The sequence below is a fragment of the Cucumis sativus genome, chromosome 3 (assembly GCF_000004075.3).
Source record: "Cucumis sativus cultivar 9930 chromosome 3, Cucumber_9930_V3, whole genome shotgun sequence".
NCBI classification, from domain to species: Eukaryota; Viridiplantae; Streptophyta; class Magnoliopsida; order Cucurbitales; family Cucurbitaceae; genus Cucumis; species Cucumis sativus.
This window is the reverse complement of record NC_026657.2, coordinates 21,955,755-21,977,895: the sequence shown is the minus strand read 5'-3', so window position 1 is coordinate 21,977,895 and position 22,141 is coordinate 21,955,755. Positions and strand designations below refer to the sequence as shown.

At 34.5% G+C, this 22,141-nt stretch overlaps 6 protein-coding genes across 8 annotated transcripts; 4 read left to right on the top strand and 2 right to left on the bottom strand.

The window, feature by feature from the left end:
• Positions 1 to 376: 376 nt before the first annotated feature.
• On the top strand, positions 377 to 3,894 carry LOC101222987. 2 transcript variants are annotated; one of them, XM_004150303.3, is made up of 7 exons: positions 377 to 545; positions 740 to 832; positions 1,174 to 1,293; positions 1,574 to 1,652; positions 2,098 to 2,184; positions 3,014 to 3,076; positions 3,258 to 3,894. In XM_004150303.3, the coding sequence occupies exons 2-7, from the start codon at positions 777 to 779 to the stop codon at positions 3,324 to 3,326; spliced, it is 474 nt and encodes a 157-aa protein (XP_004150351.1). In that variant the 5' UTR covers positions 377 to 545; positions 740 to 776; the 3' UTR covers positions 3,327 to 3,894. The 2 variants fall into 2 exon arrangements, with proteins under 2 accessions (XP_004150351.1, XP_011651497.1); XM_011653195.2 differs by having other exon boundaries at positions 377 to 635.
• A 1,416-nt stretch (positions 3,895 to 5,310) lies between these two features.
• Positions 5,311 to 6,474, top strand: LOC101202950 (60S ribosomal protein L37-3). The gene is made up of 4 exons (XM_004150305.3): positions 5,311 to 5,467; positions 5,556 to 5,691; positions 5,903 to 6,004; positions 6,114 to 6,474. The coding sequence occupies exons 1-4, from the start codon at positions 5,465 to 5,467 to the stop codon at positions 6,158 to 6,160; spliced, it is 288 nt and encodes a 95-aa protein (XP_004150353.1). The 5' UTR covers positions 5,311 to 5,464; the 3' UTR covers positions 6,161 to 6,474.
• A 2,814-nt stretch (positions 6,475 to 9,288) lies between these two features.
• Positions 9,289 to 9,912, top strand: LOC105434906. The gene has a single exon (XM_011653196.2). It carries the CDS (start codon positions 9,343 to 9,345, stop codon positions 9,781 to 9,783), a length of 441 nt encoding a protein of 146 aa, XP_011651498.1. The 5' UTR covers positions 9,289 to 9,342; the 3' UTR covers positions 9,784 to 9,912.
• A 549-nt stretch (positions 9,913 to 10,461) lies between these two features.
• LOC101222273 (protein disulfide isomerase-like 1-6) lies at positions 10,462 to 15,631 on the bottom strand. Its single transcript, XM_004150300.3, has 12 exons — positions 14,937 to 15,631; positions 14,675 to 14,804; positions 13,266 to 13,431; positions 13,018 to 13,136; positions 12,289 to 12,369; positions 12,109 to 12,198; positions 11,920 to 11,991; positions 11,752 to 11,820; positions 11,538 to 11,618; positions 11,173 to 11,307; positions 11,018 to 11,071; positions 10,462 to 10,835 (listed from the first exon to the last, which is right to left on the bottom strand). Exons 1-12 carry the CDS (start codon positions 15,452 to 15,454, stop codon positions 10,737 to 10,739), a joined length of 1,614 nt encoding a protein of 537 aa, XP_004150348.1. The 5' UTR covers positions 15,455 to 15,631; the 3' UTR covers positions 10,462 to 10,736.
• Positions 15,632 to 17,157: 1,526 nt separating this feature from the next.
• Positions 17,158 to 20,564, top strand: LOC101222510 (rop guanine nucleotide exchange factor 12). 2 transcript variants are annotated; one of them, XM_004150301.3, is made up of 8 exons: positions 17,160 to 17,631; positions 17,758 to 17,891; positions 18,298 to 18,414; positions 18,621 to 18,775; positions 18,890 to 18,964; positions 19,080 to 19,355; positions 19,429 to 19,749; positions 19,899 to 20,564. In XM_004150301.3, the coding sequence occupies exons 1-8, from the start codon at positions 17,594 to 17,596 to the stop codon at positions 20,328 to 20,330; spliced, it is 1,548 nt and encodes a 515-aa protein (XP_004150349.1). In that variant the 5' UTR covers positions 17,160 to 17,593; the 3' UTR covers positions 20,331 to 20,564. The 2 variants fall into 2 exon arrangements, with proteins under 2 accessions (XP_011651499.1, XP_004150349.1); XM_011653197.2 differs by having other exon boundaries at positions 17,158 to 17,891.
• On the bottom strand, positions 20,544 to 22,024 carry LOC101223219 (photosystem I reaction center subunit VI, chloroplastic). Its single transcript, XM_011653198.2, has 3 exons — positions 21,750 to 22,024; positions 21,493 to 21,619; positions 20,544 to 20,920 (listed from the first exon to the last, which is right to left on the bottom strand). The coding sequence occupies exons 1-3, from the start codon at positions 21,875 to 21,877 to the stop codon at positions 20,741 to 20,743; spliced, it is 435 nt and encodes a 144-aa protein (XP_011651500.1). The 5' UTR covers positions 21,878 to 22,024; the 3' UTR covers positions 20,544 to 20,740.
• Positions 22,025 to 22,141: the final 117 nt, after the last annotated feature.

The window sequence follows — 22,141 nt, the reverse complement described above, 5'->3', positions numbered from 1 at the left end:
CAATTTAACTAATAGCATGAATCTAGAAAATGGTCATCCAAATATAAAAACATATTAAAAATAGTTAACAACCTCTATCAAACTAAGCTGAACTAAAACATAGGTTTTTAAGAGTTTAAGGACCAAAATAAGAATGGGTAAATGATAATCACCTCTTGCTACAGAAAACATTATTTTAAAATTCTCAATTTGCTATCCTTAATAATTCTTTTAATTTTGTTAACTACATTTTTTATGAAACTAAAATCATCTATTATAATCTAAATTAAATAATCTGACCCGAAATAGACTATATTAACTCACTGGATGTCCTGAAGACCTTCTCTAACCTCTTACCAATCTTATTTATTTATTTTATCAGTTTTATTATTATTTTTTGAAACCCTGATCTATGACGGTTAAAAGTCTTCTGGTAATCAATAATCGACGGTTGTTATTTCTTTCCTCGAAAGCTTGAGTTTGACGCCTACCGTTTCTCAATTCAGATCGGCTTCCCTTTCCCCCCTCTTCGTCTTTGCCTCCATCCACCACTCCTTAAACCCAAGGTCATTTCTAAACCCTAAATTTCATCTTCTTATACCTCTCCTTTACTAATTTATGTTTCTCCTCGCTTCTGAAATTTCAAGGGCATTCAGGTTGCCATTTTGTGGATACGAGGGTTTACTTTCTATGTTTTCTTCTACTTTTGCTTATGGTTTGATCCACACATTGACAAATGCATGTATGTTGATGTTTTTAGGACACCGAGAAGTTCATTTTTCGCGCGATTTGATTAAATGGGAGACCCAACAGCTTTAGATACTCTACTCCGTCATCTTCGTTCGACATGCAAGTATGTGATGTTATTGTTATTTGTCGATATTTTGGTTCATTTTTCTATCTTTGAAAACAACCCTTTTGTTTGTGTTATGTTTGGATCATTTCATCTATTAGTTTCTGTTGGATGAGGATATTTGGAGTTCCATATCCATATGTTCAATGAAGAGCAGTTTTGTTCATTTTAGGCCAGAGCAGTTTTCTGAATGGTATTAGGCATTAGATAATGGTCAAAGGCACGTTTAGGATCAAGTTTCCTTTCAAACTGCGTTTTACTTTTGTGATTAATGGTTCTTTGTGGTCTGTTTTTTCCACCTTCACTATTTTGCTTATTCCACGTTTCTGTACTTGTTACAGGTATTATACCGGGTTCCCAAAAGATCTTGGGCCTTCCAGGGTCATACATTTTACATCTGAACGTGAGTTTGTCCAACTCCTTCATGAAGGCTATCCAGTTGTTGTTGCTTTTACGATCAGGTACATTAATATAGTGTGAATTATCTATAACTAAGAAGCACAAATACAGATACAAGACACAAATACACAGGACACGAACACCGTGACGATTATATTTTAAATCTAGGACACAACATGACAAAGACATATACACATTTATTGAATTTACATCTAAAAAAATATATATATCATTTTTTTACCAAAAGAAACTTGAAATCAAATAACTTAAAGTGTTTGTGCTTTTTAGTCTACAACCTTCCTTTTGTTCTCTAGTTTTAACTGCTCATGTTTAATTCTATAGGAGTAACTACTCAAAGCATCTTGACAACGTATTGGAGGAAGCTGCGGTTGAGTTTTATCCGAACGTTAAATTTATGCGTGTAAGTCATTTTCTATCTAAATACTTTTAGGTTTCTATCCAAATTAATGATTTAAGAATGAATAAGAAATTCATATTTTCTTAAAACCGGATCACCTGTGAGAACTCATTTAAAAGATAAATGATCTTTTTGGTTTCTATCCAAATACTTTTTACCACTTCTGCTTTAAGAATGGAATTTTCTTTTGATCGGTTTCTTGACAACTGTAAGCCTTTCACTGTACAAGATATCCATATAAGTTCCTTAGTCTCCTTTAAGGAAACATTTTTCATATTCCAAAGGTTGTTTTGTTAGTTCCATTGTAACACATCCTTTTATCATTGTGCTTCTATGATCCATGGGAATCATTATTTCGGGCCAAATGGACAATTTCATAAAAAGCCACTGGCCCACTGCATTTCTTCAATTACTTTCTTGTGATTTCTGTCTCATGATTAAATGCCAGGTCGAGTGCCCAAAGTATCCTGGTTTCTGCATTTCACGGCAGAGGAAGGAATATCCATTTATCGAGATGTTTCATAGTCCAAAACAAGTAGGACACCATCCAATCGTGTTTGGTTTTGGTTTGATTTCCAGTATAACCGTATTTGATCATGTTATTAATTCTTGATTTCTGGGAAAATAAGCTATTATGTCCTCAGCTTTGTTGTGCTTGCTTTTGTCAATACTTATACAATTAACTTGAACATTAATTGGTCATAAAATGTGATAGTCTATTATATATATGAAGCGGATGGAAGCATATTCGTATTGACAAAAGAGTTCGAGGGTAAGGGGTAAAATGTGATGATGTAGGCAGTCATTGATTTTTTTGCCTTGATGGTTGATTTATGAATTTTTGCTTTTGATGCAAATCTCAGAATTACTCAACTTAGGTTTGAAGCTGCTGATTGTCATTGCTTCTGATTATATTCTTTTTTATTGGAAAAGGCAGTGAAAATTTCTTGTTTTTTCACATTTTATTTTGTCTGAAGTATCCAAGAAACTTCTTTTTGTGTTTGGTAAAAGTAATGAAGTAATTCGTGCTGGTTTGGTGGCTTGTGGCTGCCATTAAGCTTTCTTTCTTTTTTTTTTTTTTTGATGTTTGTATTCAGAATGGAACAGGTGACTTCAATCCAAGAACATATTGGCGTTTTTCAATATAGAAGATGTACTTGTCCCATTTTAACATTGTATTTACGATAAAAAAAAAAATTGTACTGTGAACTCTATCAATGTTGGTAAATGTTAAGAGAAATATTGATGGGGCTTTCAATCCAATTACCGTGAAAACTACTTATCCATATGTTAGAAGAATATGTGGTTACCTTACCATTATCATTCCATTTATTAATGGTTTGAACTTAATAATTTCTTTGCAGGCATCCAGCCAGGGAAAGATTGCTGATTCTAATGTGACGAAGTACTCAGTGAAGGTTCTGCCTGTAAGTTTTCATGCTTTTTTAAACTTAACTCAGTCGATTTATCAATTCAGTTCTCATTGCTGATGCTTTCACATATGGTTATTTTTTTTTCTCGATTTTCATCCCAGCAACTATAAAACAAGTTTATGTTAAAGAACCTAACATCTTCCTTTCTGTTTCATTGATTTTTTTTTATGTCCAGTTTAACTATGACACCAGTGCCTACGGATTCAGAGAGTTTTTTAAGCGTCATGGGATATATGGTCGTTGAATCAAAAGTAACACCAACACGTGGGTAAAGCACATTAAGCCTTTGTAATTTATTATATGTAATTTGAACTGGTTTATGCTGTACATGGTAAGAGGTAAACTCCATATGTCTTTACGCCCGAAGTAAAAGTAGATCGCATACAGTGTAGAAAATGTGTTGGAATATTCAATCACAAGATTCTCCTGGCCTTGAAGATGCCGGAGAAGGCGTGGGAACAGCTTGCTTTATGCTGCTGTCCTGTAGCGGACTGTGCTTCACTCGCAGAGCTGGGAACGCGCAAGAAGGCTACTGGGTCATTGCCGCTGTGGTAGGCAAAAACCAGGTGAGGAAGGGGGTCTGGCGGCTGTGAGATTAAGGGGAGGTGTAGACATTGGATTAATCTCCCAATGGCTGATGTTGGTGGTAGATATGCCGAGACTAAAATAGTAGCATCAGTAAAATTCATTGTTAAAAGTTGGTTCATTGGTGTTTGAAGAAAGAAATATCCTAGATTTACATTATTTCTTTGCAATTGGCACAAAGGGTATACATGGAGGGAAAATGACGCCAAATACAAACGATTATTATTGGGAGGTGTTACCTTTCCAGACGTCAATTTGGTCTAGCGTCAGACAATAGTTTTCTTTTTAAAGTAAATTTAAGTAAATCAATCAATTTTATAAAATATAGCAAAATAATAATAATAATAACAACAACAATAAAAAGAGTTATAGAAATTTTAATGAATTTTACTTTGTAAACAATTTAAATATTGATAACATCCCTGCCTTTAATTAATTTTCTTACGTGACATAGAACTTAGTTTCACGAAGTTAATTAGAATTACAAAATATCCACGAAGCATAAATATACAGTTATATAATATCCAAAACATATATCTTAATTCTTCTCTACTTCTTTGTTTGAACATTTTGTTATATATATATATATATATAAAGAATTTAAATGGTATCACTACTACCAAATTTACCCCTGTAACAATAGCAACCACTTTAATCTCAAACTTAAATTTTGAAACTATACTTTTACAAATACATCAAAGTCACAATATCAAGTGCATTATAATTAAACTCAAGCTTGAACATAATTATACATTTCCATCTGAATCAAATTTCAAACTCAATATAAAACTTTAAATTAAACCTAATAACATTAATAACTTCAAATAATACTTGAAATGTGACTTTAATAGCAATTATGTAAATTTAGGGTATTAACGAGCCTTTAGAGTTTTAGAAAACTCTTTTCTAACGTCATTTATAACATCAGGAAATTAGTTTCTTCCCACATTTTTTTAAAAACCAATATGGAAAGCTATGACAAGTTCTGATGAGGCTGTTTAGACTCAATATAGCTTAAAAAATGATGTTAGCAAATGTGACTTATCCCCAACATGTGTATAGTGTTGAGATAACTCTCAAATAAACAGTCTCTCACCTTATTTTTCTCCAACACCTACGAAAATTTGGTCGAGAATGCCACACTATTCCAATGGTAAAAAAAATGTGTTCTCCCTGCGCTTTTAAAACCATCTAGAAAAATTTGATAGTAAAAGACAAAATATTATTAGTGTTTCTAAATTAAATTACTATCAAACTTAAGAATAACAATAACCACAGAAACTAATAACTTATTCCACTTACTCCACGTTAGTTTTACTATCATATCTAATTACATTTTCAAGTGTTTAATTTAGAAAATAAATTTTTTAAAAGAAAACTAATTTGGAAAGGAGTATTTTAAACATTTTTTATCTAAAAGATTTTAAATAAGAAAGAGTTTTTGAAAAACAATTTTTTGTTTAAGTAAATCAAATCGTACTCTTTTGAGTTTTTTAGATGAGGTTGATACAAGATTACGTGAAAGCAGAAGTTATAATATAAAGACAAATATAAGTAAAATTTAAAATTTCTAGTTGGGCTTCTTCGTGTGCATTGGGAGGCCCATTCTCAGGCTCAAAAGACCCAAATCTTTCCACACCAACCCGACCCACCAGAGAAGTCTCGGGTAGGTCAAAGCAAAACGGGTCCGGAATTTCTTGGAACCCTAAACCCTCGCAATATAAACTCTGCCGCCTACTTCCTCCTTCTCTTTGGACGGTACAGGAATCCAAAGGTTTCATCCTCCAATTCGATTAAATGGTAATCACTCTCTTCCCTTTCTACATCATTGCGCCTTGAATTCAAAATTTGAGTGCGCTAATCGTCTTGTTTGTTGATCGGTAATTAGGGTAAGGGAACGGGAAGTTTCGGTAAAAGGAGGAACAAGACCCACACTCTCTGTGTTAGGTGTGGCCGTCGTAGCTTCCATCTCCAGAAGAGTCGATGCTCCGCCTGTGCATTTCCAGCTGCTCGTAAGCGTACATGTAAGTTCGCTTAATCACTTTGTATTTTGAGTTGTTTCATCATTGTACGATTAAATCCTTGTAACTCTAGATCTCCCAGAATCGACCCAGATAGTAGTAGATTCGTTCTGAGTGTCCTAATCTGTTTAAATGATTTTTTTTTTTTTTTTACTTTTGGGTCGTCAATTTTGGTTTAGTTTTTCGTTTCTCTTATGGTGGTTTTTGGATTTAGATAACTGGAGCGTCAAGGCGATCCGAAGGAAGACCACTGGAACTGGGCGGATGAGATATTTGCGCCATGTTCCTCGCAGATTCAAGAGTGGTTTCAGAGAAGGTAGAAGTTTAATTTGTGTAATTCTTGCAGTTTTACTTATTAATTAACGTGATTATTTTATTTTTTGTGGGATTTTTTTAATTTTAAGTTCGTTCGGTTCTGTGATTAGGTACTGAAGCAGCGCCAAGGAGCAAAGGAGCCTCATCATCAGCCTAAGACATTGAAGGTTAATTGTGGCACAACTTGGTACCTTATATAGCTTCTAGGAGGATTTTATCATTTTTGGGACTAGAGTTTATAAGAATTTTGTTTGATGATGTTATTGCCTGCAATACTGAAGCTTGTTTTTATTTCTTACTCTTTTGTTTATGGAATTTCTGATAATTGTTTTCAGACCACTTTCACCTTTGGTTAATCTATGTCTTGAGTTATATACTTCTAAGTTCCAACCATGTTAGAAGGTATTGCTGGTAGATATTGTTACTCTGAATGCCAGGGTGGAAACTATTAGTGAGAAATTTGCGTGTTGAGATCATGCGTTGATGTTTGAGTTGTTTCTTATTCTTGGTCGCAGCCTCATTCATATTTGGGTTGATAATCCAGATTAAATAGAGATATTGTGCTTCACTTGTCATTAGGTTATGGTATAATTGCCATATAACTAAGTGGGAACCTGTGATTAAGAAAATATGGTTCAACATGAAAAACTACTAGAAAGAGCTGACATCTTTTGGGATCATGGTATCAGAAAATTACAAAGAAGGCTTTAGGAGTAAGGAACTAAATAAAGAATGTTCAAACGATTGAAATTCCAAACACTATCTAAATCCTTATCAAAGCCTTCTAAACCACTACCCTCTTGAAGAAGACAACTTCTATCCTAGGAAAGACGACATTAACAATACCCCACAAGTTACTGAGCGTGGTGAAGCCAAATCTACTATTAGCAATTTATAGAATCACCCATCAAATCTTCGAATGTAAAAAGTAAGTTGTTGATTAAAAATTTCTCCTACCTGATTGCACAGAACACACCAATGAGGTTTGAGTAATGAGTTGCAAAAGGAAGATCTCTGTTCTAGAACTAAAGTTCATGTGTAGAGTTGGTTGAGAGTCTCATGCAAGCTATATGCCAACTGAAAAACCTTACCTTAACGAGGATGCGGAAATTTCAAAAGGAGAGGGTGAGCAACTAAACAAGTGTTTAAATAATTTCCTAGATATGGCTGCCTGCTCTTTTATATCTTTGTTGTGTTCATTAAGATTTCTTATCATACTTTTGAATCACTTCTGGACTATTTCTCATCCTCTTGGTTACATTTTTGGTGTGTTGATTTCCCATCATCCATTACAAGGGAATGAACATATTAGGAATTTCATTGGAATGAAAAGTATTGTTGTCTACACCTTAGACCAAAAAAACTTCAAGGAAATAATCTTCATCTTTCCCGATATGCTACCTGTGGATTTTGTCTCCATTTTTTGGATACATAATGTAAATTTTTGAAGTTTTTGTTTTTGTTGAGCAACCAAATTTTAGAATGTATAGTTAAAAGAATGTGTATATGCAAGAGGTATGTCAAAATCACTTTTGTATTACTTTGAAGCATATTTTAGATAAACTTAATGATTGATGTAATCAAAATAGATCTTGAATTATTATAAAACTAAAACAAATTCACAATCACTCTAACTATGGTTTCTGATTCACCATAAAATGTTTGACCTTTTCACTCCGTCCTCACTTCTTTTAAATAAAACCATTAAAATTTTTAATTACACTCTTTTCTTAGACATTATAATTTGAGCTGGGTATGAGATTGAATGCACTCTTCTCAGTTAAGAGTGCAATTTGCTTCCATTTTTTCATTGTCTCTTTTTTGTTTATATTTTCTGTGTTGCTTTTCATAATAGAGGTGGTTCTTTCACTTTCTTACCAATTATATATGTTCAACATATCTAAATATGTAACACAATCCTTTGTTGACCACAATCAACTTTTTAGTTTTGGATCTTATTTTATGTTGACTGTTGGATTAGTTTTTTTTTATTGGTTTAACAGCATTCACTTGAACTTTCTTTCATCTACATCCTTAAAATGTAAAATCATAAGGCTCAAATTCTTCCAATGTCATATGTGTTGATTGGTTCATAAAATACACTGAAATTTTTTGTTTCTATATATATTTTTCAAATGTTTTATTGAAGGAATTTATAAGGTATATATCGGTCCAAATCGTTCCTCTCCTAAATCATTTCTTATTAATGTTCTATAATATAGATAAAAGATTGGGTTACTGATTTGATTTCATAACATAATATAAATTAATAATAATAATGAAAAGTTCATTAACAATCCACGGACAATTCTAAGTTTTCATATTTAGTATGATAAACAGTTTACTTCATTTACTATTGATAATTAAGTAATTAATTAAAATGTGTGTGAGATATTAGGTACACAAATCTTTTCACAAGCTAAAGATTAGTTTATGATCTATCAACTACAAAGTTTTCGACTAAACTTACTAATTTTCATTTGGTTATTGATTGCAAATCTATATTAGAGAAAATATTATTATAGATAAGAAAATATTTGGTATAGATAGATAGGGTTTTTCGTTGGTTATCTTGAGTTCGAGCATGTTTACGAAATCCAACCATGAAACACTTTGGCTGCTTGCTTAGATTTGTCTTAAAGTCAAGAGAATGTTAGCATGTAAAATATTTATTTAATTAATCTCATATTGTGAATTAAGATTAACTACTCTATTGTAGTTTACATTATACATCTTTATTCTTAAATCTAACAAACTAGTTTTGAGGATTGTCTGAGAATAAATTTTAAAAAAAAACTCATAAAATTAAGATAAATACACGTTGATTTTGGTGAATTAAACTCAGAATATTGGCAAAATAGTAGTTTTATAGTTTGTATAAATGTCAAATTTTTATTTAAATTGATAAAATAGCAAAAGTGAAAAATATAGTAAGTAATTTGTTGTCTTAAACGCGAAAAATTCAAGAAATCACGAATACTCTAGGATTAAATAAACTTCCAACAAACAGTTAACCCGTATGAAAGTTATAATTTTTTCCACGAAAGCTGCAACCATTCAGTATCTTCTTCAAATTCTTTGCACCCAATTTCACAAATAGCAAAATACCACATTTATCTCATTTTTTTAACACCCAATTTAGTTAATGTTCATATGGTTTTGTTATTTAAAAGAGTTGAAATAATATTTGATTCTTTTCGTTTTTCTAACTGAAACATAATCACACGAGTGTGTGCCTATCGTTGCCACGTGGCTTCGTCCTCTTTATATATAGTACCAGATCCCATCCGACACTTAAATCAAATCCCGAATTAGGGTTTCTCATTCTTCATTATCGTCATGGATGCAGCAGAACATCACAATCCCCAACCAAGTTTCTTCCATCAAATCCTCCCTCCCCGTCTCGAAGACGCCGGCCTCGAGGATTCTGCCCTTCCTCCCGATTCCATTCGCGAAGCCTTCTTCAAGGCCGCCTCCGCCGTCAAATCCAGGGCCACCGCCCGTCTTTCACACTCCGACGACGAGGATGATGATGTTCCATGCTCCCCTACTTCCGCACTACCAACCGACGAGGACGCTCCGGCGATTTGCGCGACGAAGAAGGGATTGGAATTGCCCGAATTCGGTAAAGACGAGGTGGTTATTGGGGGAATGGAGGAAAGGAGAGGGAAGGGTTGTGTGGTAGATGGATTGGAAGGGTTGGAGATTGGCGATGATGCCGAGAAGGAGAGCGGGAAAGAGGAGAAGAAGAAACCTGTCTTAGGCGAAGGTTTCGCTTGAAATTGTATAGATGAGTTTAGGTCATAGTTAGAATGGGGGAGGGCTGTTGTTCTTGAAAAGTTATTGTTTTCACGTTGTTTGTGAATAGAGATGAGTTCTTGATTTTATTTTTCACCAAAAGTATTTTTATTTATTGATCGTAGAGCATATATAGGTTTTAATTTAAACTCGAAACTCCAATGGTTCTTTCAACATTCCTAATCACCTAAATAAATACTTAAAAATTACAATTCATAATCTTTTGCTATTTTTATTGTTGGTTAGAATGTTTATAGTAATTATTTATCTACCAAATATAATAAGCGTAAGTTTAGATTAATTTTTATCTACGATATTATGTTTAACCCGTTTTCGTATACTCAAATCTAATTCTGTAAACATAAAATTATTAGAATGGATCTTAATATATTTTACAAATAATGGGTCAAGATTTTTTCTCTCTTTTAAAAAAGGTGAAGATTGTATTTTGTCATTATTATTTGGTTCAATGAATTACTCTTGTTAACTTAAATACAGCTTCATAATAAATGTCTGTTTATAGGTAATCTATTTTCATAGTAGACATTGAAGATCAATTATATATAGAGAGAGAGAGAAAGAGAGAGAAGGGAATCAAAATATTTTCTAAAAATTTGAGGATTATTCAAAACACTCAACGAACTAAATAGACAAAATAGATAGGGCAATGATGTACTTGTAATATAAGAAGAAGATTTAGTAAACATTAGTGATAGGCAGTAACAAATCATGATTAACATTGATGTGTGTTTTACATGAATCGTAGATTAGTAAAACCTTACATTAAAATAAGAAAATGTAATATTATTATAAATTAAAATTCCAACAATTGTGTATGCCCTCTGCCTCTGCCTCTGCCTCTGTATCTTTACCTGAGACCTCAGAAAGTTTCTTAAAATCCAATTTCCTTTGTCTCAACTCTAAAACCTTGTATTCTATAATTCATCTTTGCTACTGGCATGCTCTTCAGATTTCACCAATTTTGAAACGTTTTTAGCCAAATCCTTCAAACTTCCCTTGCTCGAAAGCTTAATCTGCAAACATATATTCACCAGAAGAAATACAACGCCGTTAAAACCATCACCATCATGTCTTCGAACAAAATATCAAAATTTTAAATCTCTGCCTGAGCTGGAAAGATTTTGGATTTTTAAATACTTGAGAAGTTATTTGAAACAGGTCTTAAGGATAGAAACACAACGGTTTTGTTACCAACCGGATTCGATTTATCTGCTGCAGGGTAAAACAAGAGGGTTGGGTAATCATCTACCTGCTCAATCACAAACAGATATCAAATTGTTATGATTTGATTTGTGGAGTTCAAGTGGTGGATTAGTAATAATGATAAAAAAACGTTGTAGACTGACTGACTTGTAGTTTTGGATGTTCATTTGCGGAAGCATCAATTCTGGCAAAAACAATGTTATCAAAATCTTTGAAATGCTTGGCCAACTTCTCCACATTCTTGGTTGTTGTCTCACAGGTAATGCACCATGGGGTATGCACCTGTTTCATAATATATTCAACTCAAACTCAATCGGTTTAGTTAAAATCGAACCAAAGCAACTTGGTTCAGTTTGGCCAGTTTGTATATTATATTAGACGACCAAACTGAACCGGTTCTGTTTTCTGGTCTAGTGTTCCTTACCCCCTAATAAAAAGTAAAAACAACCCACAAGGCTCACACGCCAACTTTAAGAAAGAAAGGGATTTATTCCGATTAACTCATTCATTACCTCCAAAAAAACGTTGTTGGGATTCTTCAAAACCAATTCATCAAATGTCCTTCCAACTACTACTTCAATGCTTGCTCCATCCTTTAAATCACACAAACAACAGAATTATCAAGACAGTAGCCATCTTGTATTTGAACGTCTCGAAATCAAACTCATACAACTATATTGGAAATGAGCAAATTTATGGTCCAAAACAAGTTCACAAGGAACTCACATTATTTGGTATTGACTGTGATCTGAAGTACGGAGACAGAGTACCATCATAAAGGCCTCTAGCAAACTCCTACATTAGATGGGAATTCACGAAATCTTATGAGCTGGCTGTTTAAAAACAAATTTGACTGAAGACAGAAAATATATGTACATAGAACAATAGTGTTACCTCTATGTTGCTTGGACTCGGATCTGACTCTAACAAAAACTTTGAGCTCATTCCGTTGTCAAAAGCAGCAACCTGACAGATGCATATAAATATAAAGTGCGTTAGGAGATATAGATTTGGCTAAAAGCATGATTCTTCAATCTTCACATTTTTTGGTTGGCAAAAAGATGGCTGAAACAAAATACGAACCACTGTTCTATCTGAGTCTTCTAGACCAAATAATGACAAGAAGGGCTTTGCAAGATTTTCATTGGCAATGTCGATGGAGATAAACATCACCTGTAGTCAGAAGATATCAATATTCATCTGGATAATGTGACGTCTGATGAGTGACTTCTTCGATAACCAAAGATTAGATAATTTACTTACCTTTGACTTGAACTTTTTGGCAACATTCTGAAGGGGCTCAAGAAGGTTATGGAGTTCATCATCATCAGCAAAAATGAGAACCTGCAAAGTGAATGAAAATTAGACCATTTGTCTAGAGCAGATTCTGCCCATGTACTTCAAGCTAATAGATTAGAGGATAAACTTGAACACTTCACGTGTATGTTAATTGGCAACATAGTGAAGAAATCCTCAGAATTTTACTAAAAAAATTATAAAAATGGGAAAAAGAGAATTCTACTCAAAATGGAAAAGAAATATCGGCAAATTTTAGTAGAGGCAGAGGGGAAATTTCTTAGGTTTCTTGATATGAGCATGTACATTATATGAAAAGAAAAGAAAAGAAAAGAAAAGAAAAAAAATATATGAGGTAGCTCCCTTCTGTTCTTATTAGCTTTTTAATACATGCATCAAGCTTTTTTGATGATGACCATCTTCTAACCTCTACATGAAACATTTCTCTTTTTGACTAACTTCGTATTGTACCAGGACTTAATTCTTCCTCATTCTTAAACAAAAGTTTAGGAGGTAACAAGTGTTGTCTGATTACAGAAACCGAGAAATTAGAAAAGTGCACAATTTTAGGTGGTTATTGGTACATTTTTTTTTAAATTCAAAGAGAAATAAAACAAATTCAGATGCAAAGAATCTATGGATCTTCATGAAAAGATGCAATTCAAAGGGATAGTGAAGGTGAGAAATATGACCAACCTGGCGTTTAACAGGGCTTGAGTAAACTCGAATAGAATTCATTTCTGCGAGTTTAGTGACTAATGGAAACTTGTTGTGCTCCAAAAAATGTAATATCTTTTCCCTTTCAAAGGTTCCTTCTGGAAAATATAAAACGAACGATATTAACGTCCACTTTACAGTCAATCTGAGGTGCATGCCAGCTAGCTCATATACTCGTATATATATTGAACAGAAAATAAAAATTTATAACTATAAATCCGACTTACCATATGTTGTATATCTTTCCTCCTCATCCTTAACCAGTCCAAGGAAATTGTTCGAGGGTTTAATATCTGGGAAGAGAATCTTTGCAGCTTCGATGTCGCTCGCCGCAACAAACTGGAATTCATTGTCATCAGAGGCTGCTTTCAAAAACTCTTCATATGCAGGTCCCTGGAGAAAAGAAAACCCACAATCCTCCATGGTTGGTGTAAATAGAAGTAAATAAAAGGAAAACATTTTTAAGCACTATACAGTTTTCCAAGGGTGCATGGCAAACCATCAACTTGATCACAACTCACAAGAACAGTCAATGTTTTAAATAGCTATTGAGACTTATAGTTTGAGGCTCACCTCGAGGCAGGACTCTAACTTTTAGCCTCGAAACTTATGCCTTCCTAAAATCATAAGAGATTAAGCTTTTGTGAAAATGTATAACGGCTTAAAATTTCTTCGTCTTGTCTAATCATAGGAGAAAAATAATAGTGATTTGTCTAATTCTTCAAAACATTTTAGGTTTGAGTTGTGACAAGTGGACTACTATTAGTTTTACCGTGATTTAAAAAAAAATTGAAGGATAGACATTTATAGTAGTGAATCTAGTGGTTTGGTGATGATAAAGGTATCATTTTAGAATTTTTGATGACATGAAGATTGCAGGGGTGGATCCTTTTCTTACAATGTTATACAACCATCACGTTTAGCTACTTGGCCATACCAATTTAGGATTTGTAAAATGTTTTTAATCCACTATTCAAGGCTTACACCTCATACTGCCTCAAAGCTTATGCCGTGCCTCTTCAAGAGGAAAAGTCTCGAGGCCGTCTTGAGCCTTTTAAAACTTCGGGAACAGTTAAGACACCAGGCTTTCATCAAGCATATATAAGAATATGCAGTAGCATAAGAAATAAACCAACCAACCAACCCAAACCCCTTGACAGATTACAAACGGATCCCAATTTAGTAGAATGGTGCCAAGCTCACAATTTCCAATTAAGAAAGATCTACAAAAGGGGCTTAATCTAATTGCCTCGGCCTCCCAAATCTCCTAATTGTACCTCTCCACTAATCTACAGACTCTGCTATTCCTTTCAAGAGAAATGAGATCGCCATGGACCCTTCCTTTGTATTCAGGCAACTAAGTTGTGAGGACTTCAGGACCAAGATGCTACATTGATTCGATCCCAAAACATGCAGTGTAACATTCAAATTGGCTTTTTGGGGTCTAAGGTGCAAGTGGAGAGCTTGGCTCATTACGCTCAAAATTATAGCCTAAGAACTATCCCTTTGGAGTATGGCAACTAACCTGGCTCATTACGATATGCAAAATTTTGTGCTCATGGCAGTTTGTTTTTATTCTTGTCCGAATTTTCTAAACAAAGCATAAATACAAAAGATGCACAGAAAAACAACAAACCTCAAATTTCTCAAACCGACCAACAACAAACATGTGGTGCTTCTTAAGAAATTCTTTAGCTTCGTTCAGAGAGTTTGTATTTATAACAGGCACACCAGTCTTTTTCTGAACCCAGATCACAATCTCTTCCCTGAATACATGGCAAATCAAACAAATAAAGAGAGGTTTCAATCACAAAACTAGATAATAAGATCAATTTCCATTAGCAATCTACCATTCCATTTTGTCAATTGTGGTATTAACAGAGCAAAAATCTACTTACGCGGTGAATCCACCAGTGTAAGCTTGAGAAGTCCCATTAACAAAAAGAAGCAGTGTAGGGAACCCCTTAATTTGGAGGGCAGAGGCTGGCTTGGGATAACGATCAGCATCAAGCTTCGCCATCAAAATGGGGCTACCCAATTCCTTAAGTGAATTGGCTGCCTCAGCGAATTGAGGCATAAGCTCTGCACTCCTAGCACACCAAGGAGCGTAACCCAGAAGCAAAACGTACTCATTTTGTTCAATGACTCTCTCACTATTATCATTGCTAAGCTCAAGAACTATCCTCTGTGCTTTACTCAATACATTTGCTTCTGAGGTCCTCGAATTAGCCCCATCCTGCTGCTGATTTTCCTCTTCTTCATCCAATGCCAACAATTCCTCGAGACCCTCTAAATCTTCGTCGGCATTGTGAACTGGGTAGGTCTCAGATGAGTTAACAATGGCGAAGAATCCGAATAACAGGAGAAGGGTGAAGGCGAGAAGGACGAATCTGGAAGTGGGTAATCTTAAAATCATGGTGAAGGGGTTTGTAGTGAGAGTTGTTTCTGGATTTGAAGGAAGGAAGGAAATGATAGAAAATGGATCGGTGGGGGAAAGGAGAAGAGTTGAGAAATGGGTTTTTGAGGGTTTTTATGATTGCTGTAGAAAGGGCGCTAATTGAGATTTGATTAGGCAGAATTGGTGTAATGTGAAAATGTGAGTGAACAGTGAGACCTCAAAATTAAAACCGTCGGTTCTTGGGTCAAACAAAGTAGAACGTGAGTGGGACAAACCATTGCTCCCTTTTCATTTATTAATTCCTTCTTCTTTCTTTTTTCTTTTCTTACCTCTATCATCTTTCCTATACTTACAATTTTATTAAAATCTCTTATTATCCCTAAAATTGTTATACCAAAATTAAATATCTTTATAGAGAACAATTTAACTTAATAATAATAATAAAAAAAATGATAGAAGAAAGTAGGTTTGTTGATACAAATTATATAAAGCATACCTAGTTAAAGATAACATGATTTTTCTTTACAATTACTAAAGTTTGGACTGATATACTCCATCGTTGTTACAACTTTTAACGTTAATCTATCAATTTAGGTTCAAATTTGTTATATAGTCATAATGGAATATTTGAACCTCAATTCCCAGTTTATTTTCTATTAAAGAACAACATCTAATATAATAATCTTTAACATACCTAACGGCTTCATTATAATAATAGTAATGAAAAAAGATTTCAACAAAGGTGGGAGACTATCTATAAAATATATACACACGTATATAATTTTAAAAATCCAATTTTAACCTTTTAACTTCTCAATTTCATCCCATTGATCTCCAACTTAGACAAGAATTTAACTTTTCAATTTCATCCAATTCAACTCAACTTAGAGAAGAAGTGTTGCAATGAATACTCTCTATTCAATTTTTCATTAACTTCCCCACCGATTCTAACGAAAATCAACAAACTATACAACTATACCACAATAGAGCAAAGTGGATGATCTCAATGTGTTGGATACAAGTTTTTAGTGTATGAATTCTCAAATGTTGAACAAAATGGTTGGGCTTCACAATGTCATCTTTGATGAAAATGTACTATAAAAAACATTTAAGACATTTTTTTAAAAAAAATCTACTCCTAAACACGTATATGGAAACATATAATACCATTTGATTTTTTATTAAACTCCTTATTTTTAAATTTATGTTTTCAGATTAGCTAGTAACAAAGTAAATTATTAAGTGTCCAGTAACATGGAACATGCTGCATCAATATTTGATATATTTTATAAAGTCTTTGAATTTAGAACTTAAATAAAAGATAAAATGAGAAATAAAGGTGTTGAATGGTTTGAATATGGATAAAACTTCTTCACAAGTAAATTAATCCTTAGTTTTAGCCTAATGTTCATAAAACATAGTCAAGGAAGCTCCAACCCAATCAGAATGGTATGGTTTTATAATTCCCACAATTTGAGGACAAATGTTGTCAAATTCCCTTCAAAATAAGGTCAAACAGGAAATTACCATCCAACCCAAAACCAAACAGATAATGATTGGTCACAACAGAAGAGCAATATATTTAGCAAAAACAAGTACATAATTTTTGTACAATGTTGTGAAAATAGAAGAGAAAACAAGAAGTCACCATTGGTTCTTAAGATCTGAGCTGTGAGTTTTAGAGAAAGAAATGGTGGTTAGGCATGCAAGCATGTCTGTCTTCTCCTGTTTTTAGGAACCTTTGACCTTTCAATGAAAAACCACAACCATCCATAATCCCCACCAACAACAATAATTAACAAAAAAATCTAAAAAAAAGAATAACAAACAAACACCAATCATCAATTCCCTTTTCTCTATTTTCTCTCGATTCTTAAACCATCTCTCAACAAATCTATCAAACCTTGCATGTAACCCACTTTCTTCCATTTCAGTTAAAAAACAAAAAACCCCCCACCAAACCAAAACCAAAACCGAATCCAACTTATTCTTTGTTTTTGTTTTTTTTTCATGTTCTAATTGTGGAATTTTGATTCAGCTTTAGGCTCCTTTTGTCCTTTGTTCTTTTTCTATGAACTTTGTTTTTTCAGGTCAGTCAAGATTGCTGGTTTGTTCTCTCTCGTTTATTCTATCAAAAGATTCATCAAAAAGCTGAAGATGGTACGAGAAATGGAACAAGATGAAGAGAATTACAGGTCCAAATTGTTCCATTTCAAAGCAATGCAGGAGAATAATAATGCAACCAAACACTCCAAAAGCTTGAGCATGGAGAGTGCAAGTGTCCTGTTTTCTTCAGATAATAATGATTTGTTTTCCAACAGAAGTCAGGGATCGACTCCGACAAGCGATAACGTTTCCGACAAACCTCCAATGAATCGACAAGACAAAGGGCCTAAAGCTAAGCTTTCCAGAGATGATGCTGCAATCAAACAGCCTAAAGATCAGCCACCAACAGGTTCTCAAATATATATATATATATATATATTTTCCCTGTTTTTGGAATGCTTGATGATGTTTGGAGTGGAGATTTTGATTCAAATGATATTGAGAAAAGGATAATGGGCATCCTAGAGAAGTAATTGAATTAATAAACTATAGCTTTTTACTACTCAAATGAAGTTGTGAACATCATTATTGATATTTTTATTCATATGGTTGACATTTCCATTACATCTTGGAGAGAGAATTTTCTCAACGTTTCAATGTCGAATCCTGAAATTAAACTCAGAAATGGATTTGAGCCATTTAATTGCATATGAAAAGTCAACCTATATTATTGTTTGCAGCATTTTTGTTTTGTATGAATTAAAAGACCATTTTTGAGCTTGGTTTGAAAATTTTCTGTTCTTGGATATGATCAGAAACAGAACAGATGAAGGAGCGGTTTGCTAAGTTGCTTTTGGGTGAAGATATGTCTGGTGGAGGAAAGGGTGTTTCATCGGCTTTAGCATTGTCGAATGCAATTACAAATCTTGCAGGTACGTCGTCGTGTATTGATCTTCTGTTTTCTGTCAAGAATTACAATGACTTTGGTTTTACTGTCTTTTCGTCTAAATGTTGTTAAAGGAAGAAATCCTGTAATTAGAAACAGAATTCAGGGCAAAATCTTAACAAGTTTTCTAGTTGAATCTAGGGAGATTGTCAAGAGATGATCTTTTTTCATCTTTCTCCTATCATTTTGTAGCTTCTGTGTTTGGGGAACAATGGCGTCTTGAGCCGATGTCAGTAGAGCGAAAAGCAAGGTGGAGAAAAGAGATTGATTTGCTATTATCAGTCACTGATTACATAGTTGAATTTGTTCCTTCCCAACAGAAATCTAAGGATGGAACAAACATGGAGGCAATAATCTCTCTCTCTCTCTCTCTTTCTCTGATCTTCAAAACAAAAACAAGCAGAAGTGCAAGAAAATGAAATTACTGACCATAATACACTTCACATTCTTTGATTTAACAGATCATGGTTACCCGTCAACGCAACGATCTTCACATGAACATCCCAGCACTGCGGAAGCTTGATGCGATGCTTATTGTAGGAAAAGATTGCTAATCTTGCTCTACTTTCTTTATTTCCTGTTTTATAAGATTTCTTGATTTTCATTGGAAATGATACATGAATCTCTCTAATGGTTTCACATGATGCGTAGGATTGTTTGGATAATTTTAAGGACCAATCCGAGTTCTACTACGTATCCAGAGATTCTAATGAGTCAAATAAAGACAATGCTTCAAAACGAAAAGATGACAAATGGTGGCTGCCTACTCCCAAAGTTCCTACAAATGGTTTATCTGAAAACTCAAGGAAATTTATGCAGTATCAAAAGGATTGTGTAAACCAAGTCCTTAAGGCAGCCATGGCTATAAATGCACAAGTTCTATCAGAAATGGAGATCCCAGAAAACTACATTGAATCATTGCCTAAGGTGAACGAAATTCTACCTGAAGTACTTGATATCGCAAATGCTCATATCGTTCTCATTGAATATTCATTTGCAGAATGGGAGGGAAAGCCTTGGAGACTCTATCTACAGAAACATAACGGTTGAATTCTTTGACCCGGATCAGTTTCTGTCTACCATGGATTTATCTTCAGAGCACAAAATCCTAGATCTAAAGGATAGAATTGAGGCTTCCATTGTGATATGGAAGAGGAAAATGAACCAGAAAGATGGAAAATCTGCTTGGGGCTCAGCTGTAAGCTTGGAGAAGCGAGAGCTTTTTGAGGAGAGAGCGGAAACAATTTTACTCATCCTTAAACATCGTTTCCCAGGCACTCCTCAATCGGCATTAGACATTAGCAAAATCCAATACAATCGGGTACAAAACATGTTCTTTTGGAAAGTCCTTTGTTTAAAATCTTGAGGAGGCTGGAATCCGAGAACAGTTCTGTTTGTATTTGCACTATTCTCTAACTTTACATTATTTTGTAAATTTTAACCATTGCAAGACTGCTTCTGTATTTACAGGATGTTGGACAAGCTGTTCTAGAGAGTTACTCCAGAATCCTTGAAAGCTTGGCCTTCACAGTGATGTCAAGGATTGAGGATGTGCTCTATGCAGATTACGTTACTCAAAATCCTTCACAAGCATCAGGTAAGAAGAACCCTTCACGGGAAACCCCAGTATCATCAGGGACGGATAAGTTTCCACCTGGAGAAGAGACACAAAATGCTGCAGAGACACCTACTTCGATGACACTATTGGATTTCATGAATTGGGGTCCAGATATTGCTGATAGTGAGGCAAAGAAGGAGTCACCCCCAGCGAATTCTGATAACTTACCAACAGAAGGTGAAGTGAAGCATGTGCACAAGCTTCAAAACATAGTGACCAATAACAAATTGGTCTCGTACCTTGAGAACATCGGTGGTTTGAAAAGCCCCACGGCACGACATTGACTCGAGAAGAGAGGGCATAACAGAAGAACACAGTTAAAAGCTCAACCTCCTTTTGACCGAGTTTTTCTTTAGAGCTGTAATTATCAAGTCCATTCAATTCATTCCTGTTGTAAATATAAAGGATGAGCACAATTCATTTGGTTTTGGAGAATTTTTAATATGGTTCTTCTGCAGCAGGGGTATCTATTAGTCAATTTTGTTAGAAAGAGTTAGTCTTTTTAACCCATATCTTTATCAGTCTTTCAAAGAAACTGGCAAGACCACTTTGTAAAAGTACATTCATCACATAATAACAATTGCTCAAATAACACTCCTATACGGTATATTTGAAACATACTGGGAAGGAGAGTTAAGAGAGAAGATTTACATACAACAAAAACCCCAGAAAACGAGAAAGATTCAAAAGCGGATTAGATCTTGCCACGTGGCCCAAGTTTCGGTGGAAGTTGAGGTCCTTTCTTAATGGGAAGAACATCATCTGGGGCAGTAGCACTGAAATAAGCTAAAGTAGCACCACCACCTAGTAGCAAGAACTTGAGCAACAATCCTCTCTTGGTGAACGGAGCAGCAAAGGTCTCAAAGAATTTGCTCTGCAAAATGTACCAAAATAAGTCAGTCGCAATCTAAACCTTTACTTCAACCCCTGCCAAATCACTTGTGCCTTACTCAAAAGTACTTCCCTCCTCAAAATCATTATAATTGGACTGAATTGTGTTAAAAATGCTAATACAAGATATTCTTTATGAAGAACTTATAAAGAACTTTTCACATATTTGTTAGGAAAGCACTAAAAAAGTGATTATAATTGAAGTATTTTTACTTAAACTACGTAGCGGGTGTTTGTTATTAGAGCTCAGTCCATATTTCCGGTAATAATGGGTGTTTCAAACGATTATAACTTACAATTAACTACTATGTTACTATTTTATATCGATCTTTCCTGCGGTGTTAAATATTTCTTACTCATCCTTTGTTTCTCTCTTTGCTACAATGTTTACTACTTCCCATCCGATCTAAAATAGCTACAACTTCAAATACTAACTATTAAAATCAACATACTACAATATCAACTCAGTTTTCAAAACGCTCTTGAATTTAAAATCACTTCCATACACAACGAAAATGATTGGAGTTCATTAAAGCAATACAAAGAGTTAGAAACCTGAAGAGAATTGTATGGTGAAGGAGCATCAGATCCATACAAATCCCACTGTCCAGTGGTGTTGCCCAAATCCTCCAAATCAAAGTAAACGCTTTTGTCACCATACTTAGCAACCACAGCACCAGCCCTGAAACACAGAGTAACAAAAACAAGAAAAAACAAAAAAGCCACAGGTTTTAAATAAAAAATAAAAAAAAGAAAAAGAAAAAGAAAAAAGAAAGGAAAATAGAGAGGTGTTTGGTGAATGATTTTGGTACTTGAAGTTTTTGGGTCTGAAGGTCTGGCGAGATGGTCTGAGAGGGAGCTTGGCTCCGGCAAGGGAGCTTCCACCAAGACCCTTTACGGTGACGGGTTGAACGGCGGCTAATGTTGCTAAGGAAGCCATAGTTACGTGGGTTTGGTCTGGAAGGGAACAAATTTGGAGTTGCAAACTGAGGGTGAGGGAGGAAGTGAGGGTTGAAATGGGATTTTGGGTTTCGTGATTGGATTTTCCTATGACACATGGCGAACTGGGATGTTGGAAGACAATTTGAAGTGTGACTTAGGAGGTGCCATGTAGGAAGGGGGTGGATAAGGCTATCCTTGTTGATGATATGGATCATGGGGGAAGATTTTGGACCTTGTCTTCCAGTTTCCAGCTCTTTTTTTT

What these genes read in the sequence shown, in the direction of transcription:
- LOC101222510 (XM_011653197.2), top strand. Translation starts at nt 17,594, where the DNA reads ATGGTACGAGAAATGGAACAAGATGAAGAGAATTACAGGTCCAAATTG. An exon ending in AGCTTGATGCGATGCTTATT is followed by an intron (nt 18,965 to 19,079) that starts GTAGGAAAAGAT and finishes CATGATGCGTAG; the next exon opens with GATTGTTTGGATAATTTTAA. An exon ending in GCAAAATCCAATACAATCGG is followed by an intron (nt 19,750 to 19,898) that starts GTACAAAACATG and finishes CTGTATTTACAG; the next exon opens with GATGTTGGACAAGCTGTTCT.
- LOC101223219 (XM_011653198.2), bottom strand. Translation starts at nt 21,877, where the DNA reads ATGGCTTCCTTAGCAACATTAGCCGCCGTTCAACCCGTCACCGTAAAG. An exon ending in TTCAGACCCAAAAACTTCAA is followed by an intron (nt 21,620 to 21,749) that starts GTACCAAAATCA and finishes TCTGTGTTTCAG; the next exon opens with GGCTGGTGCTGTGGTTGCTA. An exon ending in CACCATACAATTCTCTTCAG is followed by an intron (nt 20,921 to 21,492) that starts GTTTCTAACTCT and finishes TACATTTTGCAG; the next exon opens with AGCAAATTCTTTGAGACCTT.
- LOC101222987 (XM_004150303.3), top strand. Translation starts at nt 777, where the DNA reads ATGGGAGACCCAACAGCTTTAGATACTCTACTCCGTCATCTTCGTTCG. An exon ending in CGAACGTTAAATTTATGCGT is followed by an intron (nt 1,653 to 2,097) that starts GTAAGTCATTTT and finishes ATTAAATGCCAG; the next exon opens with GTCGAGTGCCCAAAGTATCC. An exon ending in ACTCAGTGAAGGTTCTGCCT is followed by an intron (nt 3,077 to 3,257) that starts GTAAGTTTTCAT and finishes TTTTATGTCCAG; the next exon opens with TTTAACTATGACACCAGTGC.
- LOC101222273 (XM_004150300.3), bottom strand. Translation starts at nt 15,454, where the DNA reads ATGATTTTAAGATTACCCACTTCCAGATTCGTCCTTCTCGCCTTCACC. An exon ending in CAAGCCCTGTTAAACGCCAG is followed by an intron (nt 12,370 to 13,017) that starts GTTGGTCATATT and finishes TTCACTTTGCAG; the next exon opens with GTTCTCATTTTTGCTGATGA. An exon ending in CCAACAACGTTTTTTTGGAG is followed by an intron (nt 11,308 to 11,537) that starts GTAATGAATGAG and finishes ATTATGAAACAG; the next exon opens with GTGCATACCCCATGGTGCAT.
- LOC101202950 (XM_004150305.3), top strand. An exon ending in AGCTGCTCGTAAGCGTACAT is followed by an intron (nt 5,692 to 5,902) that starts GTAAGTTCGCTT and finishes TTTTGGATTTAG; the next exon opens with ATAACTGGAGCGTCAAGGCG. An exon ending in CAAGAGTGGTTTCAGAGAAG is followed by an intron (nt 6,005 to 6,113) that starts GTAGAAGTTTAA and finishes TTCTGTGATTAG; the next exon opens with GTACTGAAGCAGCGCCAAGG.
- LOC105434906 (XM_011653196.2), top strand. Translation starts at nt 9,343, where the DNA reads ATGGATGCAGCAGAACATCACAATCCCCAACCAAGTTTCTTCCATCAA.